General features: G+C 40.0%; 1 protein-coding gene across 2 annotated transcripts; it reads left to right on the top strand.

Moving 5' to 3' along the window:
• Positions 1-512: 512 nt before the first annotated feature.
• Positions 513-10,046, top strand: TMEM52B (transmembrane protein 52B). Of its 2 annotated transcripts, XM_010590872.3 has the most exons (5): positions 513-1,178; positions 3,751-3,794; positions 5,716-5,754; positions 6,596-6,765; positions 8,327-10,046. In XM_010590872.3, the coding sequence occupies exons 1-5, from the start codon at positions 1,128-1,130 to the stop codon at positions 8,566-8,568; spliced, it is 546 nt and encodes a 181-aa protein (XP_010589174.3). In that variant the 5' UTR covers positions 513-1,127; the 3' UTR covers positions 8,569-10,046. The 2 variants fall into 2 exon arrangements, with proteins under 2 accessions (XP_010589174.3, XP_064140700.1); XM_064284630.1 differs by lacking the exon at positions 5,716-5,754.
• The last annotated feature ends 1,119 nt before the right edge of the window (positions 10,047-11,165 follow it).

Raw genomic sequence — 11,165 nt, 5'->3', positions numbered from 1 at the left:
TACTCCCACCTTACATTTTATTTTCTTGGGTGACAAAATTTGTTTCCCATTTGCAATGCCACTTAACCAGATAAGAAAAAGAGACTCCTATAAACCTTGGAACCCGATTTAAAACAAAACAATAAATCTGTCTTATACTTGCCTGTGCCGATGGAAATTGGTGATAAACAAATCTTGTAGCCTAAGAAAATAAAACCCAAAGTAGGAGTAAAACTAAGCACATATGAAAAGGAATTGAATAGTTGTTAAGAAACAAATATATATATATATATATATATATATATATACAAGAACAAATGAGTACTGTATTTCATAAGAAAGTATAAAGGATGATCATCAAAAGGATGTCAGTTAGTACGGTGCTCCACACAGAGGTGAGAACGAGCACCTGGAAATTCTGACCCTTAAACCTGCTTTCTCCAAAGTTAGGGTGGCTTTCCAGGTCATTGGCAATCCCTAAGTCCTCTCTCAAAGGTTAGAAATAAATGATCCAGAACAAGGTGAGTTGATTATCAACAAAGCAAATGGGAGGGCCTAAATTTCAAAGAGCAAGAAAGGGGGGCTAATCACATGGGGGGACCTAATGGAGATTGGCAGGGTGACTTTCAGTCTTCAACAGTCACCCTGGACTGCTGTAGTGAAGGACGAAGAGTTTTACATCTTTTCTAATGGAGGAGAGAACATATTTGTTCACCAGCAATCTGCCTTTGACCCTCCTCAAAGCCAAATTTCTCACCACTGCCTAGAAAAGGACCTAACTCGGAGAATAAATGTGTCCTCCTTGATTGTCTTCCTCTTGAGGGCAGTGAGAGAAAGTTGAATAAATATAGAAAGGAGTATATATTAGAAGGGAAGAAAAAAGACAAAGGGAAGCAAAGGCAGAGACCATAAAAAGAGAAATAGAGAAGGAAACCAGGCTAAAAAGGGAGAGAGAGACCACAGAAAGTAAAAGCCAGAGAGAACAAGAGTAAAGAGAGAGGGCAAGAAAGAAGGAAAAGTTGATTTGCTGCTAAGAAAAGTTTCTCTCTTTAAGTTGTCTAGATCAAGAAATCAGACATGGCACAGACCACAGAAAGGAGGCAAGAGGTGCCCAGTGCCTGATCCTGGGGAAGCAGGAGCACAGCCTGATGAGAGTCCAAGCCCACGCTACCACCTCTGCTCTGATGTACTTCATCCAGGTGAGTTCAGTTGTGAAAAGGCAGAAAGAACGTTTCTTTTTTTTTTTTTTTTTTTGGTTTCTCAGATAAATCAACTCTCAGAAAGATCTAGGAGGAAATGAATGGGGAGAAATGGCATACACAGAAACAAGGGGTTAAATGAGGAGATGAATAACCAGAATGTTTCTTTTTTATCAAAGGGGTTATGTGGATGCATGTGTGACTAATAACAATGTCAGTGAAAAGATGGACAAAAATTAGGGTGGCCATACATACAATCAGGATAGCTATCGTACTTTGGACGTGCCACTTATCTCTCTCTCTCTCTTTTAACATCTTATTCCCCAGTATCACAAGTAAAGTATTGACACTCACTACTTCATTTCCCTAAACTGAATTCTCACATCAGCCCTAAAACTGATGTAGGAGTTTAAATGCCTCCAGACCAGAAATAAGTTAAGGGAAGAGAGGCTCTTTATAAATGCTTTGGACTGTATTTCCCCATACTGAAGCACCTGTGTAACTAACTAACTCATTAGTTGAGAAAGGAGTCATTTGCCTGAGGGATCCTGGGCAGTTGTCAAGGGGAAGTTTAAAGGGCTCTGAAATCTAGCAAGAGGTAGATCAATTGAAGAGACTAGAGAGTATCCAACTCCTGTATAGCTCCTGGCAGGAGGGATCTCTTTTTGTGCTTCCTATGGAGCCCTGGTGGCACAGTTGGCTGCTAACCAAAAGATCAGCAGTTCGAATCCACCAGCCGCTCCTTGGAAACTCTATGGGGCAGTTCTACTCTGTCCTATAGGGTGGCTATGAGTCGAAATCAACTCGACAGCTACAGGTTTGGGTCTTTCTTTTTCTGTGCCAGTTATATTGGTATCTTTTTTCCTTTTTTTTCCTTGTATCTTATTCCCCTTTGCTTTTTCTTTTTTCTCTCTTGGCAACAGGCTTGAAAGTGACATTTTATCTGCTGAGCACCTTAGGCTTCTCTGACCCTTATTCAGGAAATTGAAACAAAGCACTGGGGTTTGTTGAGGAAATACACACTTTGCCGTCCTTAATGGCGGTGAACTTCAAATAAAAAAACTGGTAACCAGGAGTTTCTCAAATGTCCTGCAGAGGACTGCTGTCAGTCCTTTATAAATCCCTTTCAACAGATACGCCATGAGTATGTGACACCCTTTTACCTCACCTCCCTTGTCCCTGCCCCACTAGTTTACTCTGTGCAAATCTCTGTCCCTTTGCAATGGGGTTTTTCTACCGCTTTTCTGAAATACCAGTCAAGTTATTGGAAGAGACAAATAGTTTTGGAAGAAAAGTTTACCTAGAGGGGTCTTTGAAACAGAAAATCAGTCAAACCATAAGGTAGGAGAAGGGTGCACTGCTTCTCTATGAGGAGTAGAGGGGATTTGGTGGCACTGGCAGGCAGTTGTTAAGGTGGACTTGTCCTGGTTCTATTAATTCATAAACTATATATTTATGATAGAGTTTGATTTGAATTCTGATTACTTCAATATGTGCATGCAGTTGGTCAAGTTATTTATAAACTCCTATGACCCTTAGACCCTTTCCAAATATGGCTGAATAAAACCCAAAAACCCATTAAAATATACTCACCTACGGGGTGATTATGATTAGACACCATGAAAAATTCAAAGTTCTTAGCGGTCTTATTATTTACTGAATAGTAACTCTTCAGTAAATATGTTTGTGTGTTTCTCCTTTTCCCCTTCTTCTCTTTTATGGTAAGTTACTGATGCACTGAAGGAATGAAAAAGGCAGAGGAGTAGAATTTAATTTGTAACTGATTAGGACTTAGAAGAACAATAGCAAAATCCTGAGGGACAGGTAAGGAAATTTCTAGGACAAGCAAATTGATGCAGATGGCTGCCTCTCATTCACAGAGGCAGTGGTGCTCACCCACCACTAAAAAAATGCACAGATTAGAGATTTGCTCTTTGAAGTTTTTCCATATGTCTTGCATGTGGGAAGGACATGAATTTTGGGGAGGCCAAAGGGTAGAGTTTTGTGGGTTGAATTGTGTTCCTCCAAATTATGTATTGAGGTCCTGGCCCCTGTAGCTGTGGATGGGATCCTGTTTTGGTAATGAGGTCATACCAGAGGATGGTAGGTCCTAGACATAATCACTTCTGAGCTGAATGGACACAGAAGCACACCCAGGGGGAAGATGCAATACAGAGACAGACACACACAGGAGAAGAATCTACTAGTTCAGGAACACTGCTAGAAGCTGAAACAGACAAAGAACCAACAAAAAAGTAAAACCAAACCCATTGCCATTGAGTGGATTCTTACTCATAGCAGCCGGGTTATACCATTTGTACTATTGACTATGCTATTTGTACAGTTGGCAGGCTTCCCTTTGCCTTTTTTTCTTCCCTTCTAATATTACTCCTTTCTATGTGTCACATGACTCACAGTCCAAAACACGAACTAACCCTATAACCTTGTCCTCATCTCTACTCTTTTCTTACGAAATGATCTAACAGAGCAGAGCCATGAGAGATGACTGGCAGGCTGCTGAGCAGCACGCATTAGACTATTTCCCTGTCTGAAACGATTTCCCTTCTTACAGCTTCCTGGGGCAAGATGTGAAGAGACCTGTGTCAGTCCTGAACAGTAAGTATCTGGGAATCCCAGCTAGGGGAAGGAAAAGACAGACAAAAACATCCGTCACCAAAACAAGGTCAAAATGTCATTAGACGTCTGTGACTTCCCTTATTTATTTCTACTTAAATGGGCTTCAACCTACTAATACCAGGACAAATTACCCAAAGATAAAGGCATGTGTTTTTGTCATCCTAAGCACACAAAATAACACGGCTGACAGCATTTTTTCTAAAGTCAATCTTGCAATCAAAGTAGCAGAATTTATCTCCATTTATATAGTCGCAGAGACTTGCAAAAGACTTTCTTTCCCGTGCTTCCCTGTGACTCATCAAGACAGACTGTTTTCAATATCTAGTCACAGGCTGATGTAGCTGGCTGATTTCCATAGCAGCACCACCACTTCAAATCTGCAAATTATTTTTTAGTTTTTATAGCTTGTGAATATTAATAGGGATTTAGCTACAGCTTTTTTTGATGTAATTATCCCTTAAGACCTGTCACAATTAGGTCTTATGCAGATACCAAGAACATAAAGATAAAAAAGTACAAGAGATTTATTCCACCTGGAGGTGAACTACTTAAAAAGTAAGGAGAGTCTGAATAAAAGACTTGTTCAGGCTGAAGAAAAATGCGTTTTGAAAAAGGTTTTCCAATAGTCACATTTTTTAAACCCAGAGGAAGTGGTGATGGCCTTGGTTATTGTTATGCGCACGTTGAGCCCTGGGTTGGGTTAGTTGACACAGGCTGCCTGAGATTTTAGACACCTATGATCATAGGAAAGAGTGCTTCTTGCACAATGGTTAAACACTCTACTGCTAACAGGAAGGTTGGTAGTTCGAACGCACCCAGCAGCTCCAAGGGAGAAAGACCTGGGGACCTGCTTCCATAAAGATTACAGCCTAGAAAACCCTATGAGGCAGTTCTACCCTGTCTCATGGGTCATTATGAGTCACAATAGACTTCATGGCACCGAACAACATCACTACCACCATAGAAGAGTCCTCTCCTCCAGAATCAGAATCCTAAAGTTACAGAACTAGAAGGGGCTTTGAACAAATGAGGGACATGAGAACATCCAGAGATGACATTGTTCAATGAAACAGCAAACCATATTTTCTACAAATATGTAACCAGAAAGGAGAAATGGATTTCAATATCTATGTGTCAGAAGGTATTGTTAAATGACAAAATTTATTCATCTTCGAAGAAACACGTTTTCCATTTCCCTCACCTTCTAAATGTTGCTCTAATCTTAACACTCCTTCTGGTTTACAATCCTATCTTTTTTTCATCCCTACAAAGAAAAGTTAGAGTTACCATAATTAATTCAGAATATTTAACCAGCTTTTATCATGGGTGAAGTTAGTTTCTACTTCCCTCTCTCCCGCCTCCTTGTTTGTCTCAGTAGGAGTGTCGAAACAGCTTGGGAAACATGTATTTCTTTCATGCACTTAACTGAAATTTGCTTTACACTTATGTTTTACTGACCTCAAATATAGATGCACTGAATAACTCGACAACAGTGGATTTTTTTTTTTTTTTAAGCTTATGTATCCATTTCTAAACTCACTCTTTCTATCTCGCATTCTACGTTTTTTTTCTTGGTAATGATCATCATAACTGTTTACAATGTTCAGGGTCATGTTTTCTAGCAACACTATTTTCATACTTAATAATTTAGTTTGTCTTATAATGAGTCACAAAATGATTTGCACAGTGCTGTCTATAGTACAAAGTTCTATTTAAGGCCTCTCATTTCACAACACATTCAAGTGGTTACACTGAAAATTAAATAACATAATCTGTGACGAAAACTGTATGCTTTTTTTATAACAAGGCATGTTATATTGTAACCTGTATTTCTGATTCCGGAATTGTAATAGACATTGATGATATTTTTATTGTATAAAGCTTTATTCTTTCCCCTTAGTTGCCTGACCACAGACTGGGTACATCTATGGTATATATGGTAAGTTTCAGCTAAAATTTCCAGGGAGACACTTGAAAGGGACTTTATTTTTCTTGGGGGCATTAATTGTTTTTAGTCTTTTTTTTTTTAATATATTGTCAGCAAGAAGAAAATGTATGGGACAGCCTGCCTACGTCCCTAGGCATCTCATAAAGTTTCTTTTTCTCATCACTAAAGCATGTGACAATATGCCAGGATTTCCTATTTCAATACTACCTCCTCCACCAATGTTGAAGATTATTGTGTTCTTTTCTCAAGGTCTTCTCTAGAAACTTCTCCACAGAGGAGAGATAAGTAAAGTTTAAAAAAAAAAAAAATAGTCCATCTCTAATACAGAAAATGATACTGGCGAGGAGTGTGCTTCTAACCTCAAGTAGACACATGAGACTATGTGGGCAGCATCTCTCTGGAGGCCAGATGAGAAGGCAGAGGGGGACAGGAGCTGGTTGAATGGACACAGGAAATACAGGGTGGAGAGGAGTGTGCTGTCACATTGTAGGGAGAGCAACTCGGGTCATGTAATAATGCGTGTATAAGTTTTTGTGTGAGAAACTGACTTGAATTGTAAACTTTCACTTAAAGCACAGTAAAAATAAATAAATAAATAATAGTCCATCTAAATCACCTTCAAATCTTCTAGCAATTGTTCTGATGAACTGACGGTTTGCTGACAAAATAAGGAGGCGTATATGTAAAATGAAAGCATTAGAACCAAAGTCTTAAAATCTCTCTATAAAGCCTTCAAACAAGAATCAAAACGTAAACATTGCATGGATACTGATCATGTTGGGGAAACAAGCCAACTGACAGAACTCTCACTTGCTCCGCGGGCCCCTTGCAGGTTGCTGGTAGTAATTGGTGGGCTGCTTCTCCTATGTGGTCTGACTTCAGTGTGCTTCCGTTGTTGCTGTCTGAGACGCCAGCAAAATGGGGAAGATGGGGGCCCACCTCCCTACGAAGTGACAGTCATCGCTTTTGATCATGACAGCACTCTTCAGAGCACCATCACGTGTGAGTTCACTGATATAACATGGAAGGACAACCCAGTTTTAAACAGTTAAAAAAAAAAAAAGTTGCAGTAGCCTTGATTCTGACCCATAACGACTAGTGCCCCTCCAGGACGGAGTAAAACTTCGCCTTAGCATTTCCAGGGTGGTGCTCTTTGGGGAAGCTGATCTCCAGGTCTTTTCTCCCAGAGTGGCTTGTTGGTTACAATGCCGACCTTTCGTTTAACAGCCCAGCACTTAACCACTGTGCCTTTAGTGCTAAGGACTCCATAGGACAGGGTAACTGCCCCATTGGATTTCCTAAGGAGCAGCTGGTGGATTTGAACTGCCAATCTTTTGCATAGTAGCTGTGCTCTTAACCACTACCACTAGGGCTCCCTTTAAATGGTGAACCCGTTGCCATTGAGTTGATTCCAACTCATAGGGACCCTACAGAACAGAGTAGAACTGCCCCATGAGGTTTCCAAGGAGCAGCTGGTGGATTTGAAATGCCAACCTTTTGGTTAGCAGCCAAACGCTTAACCACTCTGTGCCACCAGAGCTCCTTTAAATGACTAGGAGGGTATAAAGGGATAGAAACATTGATTTCATAGTATAGAAGATTCTAGAACTCAGTGTAGTTTTAATTTCCAGAAGCCTAATTGTTTGGTGATCTGAACTCTCAATGATGCTGCATTCTCAAATATTTGTCTGGCTGATGGTAGAGTGAAGAAAAGGAGTGAAGTGCTGAGCAGAAGACATGACCCAAGAGCAGAAATTTGTACCAGGGCCGCTTCATGTGGAACTAAGTGATAGCAGTAAGATTTGCAGAGCTATATAGAGGCCTCAGAATGGAAACCCAATATTACTGGAATTGTTTTATAGCAAGAATTATCCAGTTTATAAAGAATCATTTTTATAAAACTACTTTAAGCTCTAAACATATCCCTTATTCAAAATGGTTGGATTTTGTGAAAACTTAAATGTTCTATTATATACAATATTTTATATCTTTAGGTAAAATAGTAGTGTGTACTTTCAGTTCTTTATTCTTCAAGTCCCGATACACTAAATTTTAAGCCCCCAAAACTCCTGTGATGATTATAAGACAATTTCTGTTACTTTCTCTGCTATATTACATTGTTTTCTAAAATTGGGGAGTAAATGCCAGTCCGAACACCAGATTCCAAAGCACAGTGGTATTTATTTTGAAGAAAGAACAGTGTAACATATTGTTATATTGACTTCCTTTCCTCAATGTTATCTCAGAGAGAAGATTAATGAGGTAGCAAATATATGTTCGGAAAGAGTCAGCAATATCAGTGGGGTGGCGTAAAGAGTTCCAAGTTTGCAAAAGTGAGTGGGCAGGGTTGTGAGATACAGGAACAGAATTTTGGTTATTGAAAGATAGCAGAGAAGACAGATTCTTCTAGCAGAGATGAAGTTGGTTTCTAAGCAAGCTTCAACAGGATTTTCATAAAATTTGTGGCAAGGAGTGAAAATGAGTTTGGACACTTGTTAAGAATGAAGGGACGTTAAATGTGATGTCAGGTTTACTTTAGTTCTATTCCTTCTTTCTTTACCAGCCCTGCAGTCAGTGTTTGGCCCTGCGGCTCGAAGAATCTTGGCTGTAGCTCATTCCCACAGCTCCCTGGGCCAATTGCCTTCCTCCTCAGACACCCTCCCAGGGTATGAAGAAGCTCTTCACATGAGTCGCTTCACCGTAGCAAGGTGTGGGCCGAAAGCACCTGACCTATCTCCAGTGCCAGAAGAAAAGCAGCTGACTCCAAGGGAGAAGGAGTCTCCTGGAATAGAACATTCTGATTGATGGGAACTTTGATTTTATGAATGGAGCAGGGGTATCTCTAGAGCCTGTAGAGACCCACAGACCTAGGGGACATTTCTTTTTCTAACTTTCAGAAGGTTTAGGATGGCACCTAAACATCGTGCTGTGAAAAAGATAAGTTATCGCTCTTTATTCTCAGCCACACATATTTTCTGATATGGAATGTGCTAATCGGGAACTCACATTCATTGTCCAGTAGCCAACCTTTGCAGCTTGTCTTTACCCATGCTCGTTACTACCAAATCAGCAAAGCATCAAAGGTGCCTCAAAAGCCTTCACCTACCCAGTGCATATAAAGTACCGTCACCCATATGTTACTGCAAGTTGCTTTTCTCTCTGCCAGCTAAGAGTGACACACTTGAGGAGAAGAGCCATCAACATTAATGCGCTGAGTCCATATATCCTTCCTCCTGAGAGAACAGCCAACTTTACACTGGACGAGAAGGATCATCTTAGACATTATGTAATACCCAACTGGACAGCCAGAAGCCAGGGGTGTGATGGCCAGCATGAGCTAAGGGAACACAATACAGAAATGACGTGCCGAATATCAAGGTTTTTCACTCTGGCTTCACCCACCGGCATTACAAGAAACTGCATCAAGTACAGTAACAGTTCTATTAATTCTCCATTTCCTCTCCTTGTAAACACACACACACACACTCTTTCCTAACTTAATTAAATGACAACTCTAAATGAATAGCGTTGCTTTGCTTCTTTCCCCCTTCCTGCTTTGACCACTTAAAGCCACAAGATGTCTTTAGTGACGCACATGGGGACCCTCACTGCCATCTAGTGGACACATGGTAGAAAAATCTGTTTTCCCCTTTAGGCCTGTCAGCTTGTGTCTCCAGCGTTTGTGGCACCAAGTGAACTAAGTCTGAATGGGCTCCTTCCCGTGACATCATTCTTCCGTGTAATGCAAAGTTGTCTATATAAAATACTACCTCCAAAAAGTATCGTTATTGGAAAAATGAGGAATTGAAGTGTATTTGGGGGAAATCTACTCACCAGTGACCTTAAAGAAGTCACGGAAATCTTTAAAACCCAGCTTTCTCATCTGCAAAATAAAACAAAAACAAAAAAATCAAACCCATTGCTTTCGAGCCAGTTCCTACTCATAGCGGCTCTATAGGACAGGATAGAATTGCCCCATAGGGTTTCCAAGGAGCGGCTGGTGGATTCAAACTGCTGACCTTTTGGTTAGCAGCCATAGCTCTTAACCTCTGTGCCACCAGAGCTACACCTATAAAATCAAGGATAATGATACCTCACAGGATTGTCATGAGGATCAAACAAGCTAAACATATATGACATGGTTTATAAAATATTGTGCACATGTATTTATTATTATTATTATTGACATCAAATCTTAACCTACTTGCTGTCATTCCACTGAAAATTATGTTCTGATTCATCCCTTTACCTGCTTACTATGCTATTGCTAAACTACACCTGAAGTGGCTTTATTGTATCAATAAATATTTGTTGTTTGAGTTAAACAACTAAAGATATTAGTGATTCCTTTTAATATGTTCTGGGTAGAGGTAAAGGATATTTGAGAAAATTCATTGCTCATAACGCCATTAACTTCAGTACTTAGGGAGGCAATACAGACCCAGGGAATGGCTGGTTGATGCCGCCCATTATTAAATACGTTCTTGGAATTCTCACTCAGCCTGGAGGGAAAAATGTCCTGAATACAACTTGCTGGTGACCCAAATTTATCCTGAGTCATTTATTAAGTTTCCTCTGCAAATTGTTGAAATGCATGAATTCTTAATAATGAATGAGATGGACTTGTTTTGCCACAGCCAATGACTAATTTCATCATCACACATTCCATAAAATATTCTAGGGTCTTTCTTCCACCAAAGCACCACAGTCTTGAAGACATTAAAGTGTTGAAGGGCATAAAAAGTCTTGAAAGAAATTCTGCCTATAAGGGTCTTGTTCTAAAGAGACCCCATCACCACTTCCTTGAAGTAGGGAATCAGTTTCATCCATTTTACATTACTTTATCCTATGTCTTCAGCATTAATTGTGTCTTGTTACCGTCTTAGTACTACTCACCAGTTGTATCAAGCCATCCACTTCCTTGTTGTTATTGTTAGTTGCTGTTGAGTCGATTTTGATTCATGGTGGCCCCATGTGTGTAAAGTAGAACTGTTCCATAGGGATTTCGAGGCTATGACCTTTGGGAAACAGATCGCCAGGCCTATCTTCTGAAGTGCCTCTGGGTGAGTTTGAAGCACCAACCTTTCAGCTAGTAGATGAGTGCTTAACCATTTGCTCCACCCAGGGATTGTTCATTCCCTTTACCCTCCCATTTTGTCACAAATTATCAGCATACATCTGGCTTCACTTCCTTTCCTACTCAATTTAAGACATCTCTTAATCGCCTCAAACATTTTAACACTTAAATATGTGTTTGACTTCTTTTAACTTTTCTTGCATCTATGTCTTCAAACTTGAAACACCAAATCAATGAAGCTAACTGATGTCTCCCCAACACCTAAACTGCTAAGCAGTTGTCTCAGTTATCTAGTGTTGCCATAACGGAAATACCACAAGTGGAT

The sequence above is a fragment of the Loxodonta africana genome, chromosome 4 (genome assembly GCF_030014295.1).
Source record: "Loxodonta africana isolate mLoxAfr1 chromosome 4, mLoxAfr1.hap2, whole genome shotgun sequence".
NCBI classification, from domain to species: Eukaryota; Metazoa; Chordata; class Mammalia; order Proboscidea; family Elephantidae; genus Loxodonta; species Loxodonta africana.
Note: the sequence above shows the minus strand (reverse complement) of the source record. Positions and strands in the feature narration are given on the sequence as shown.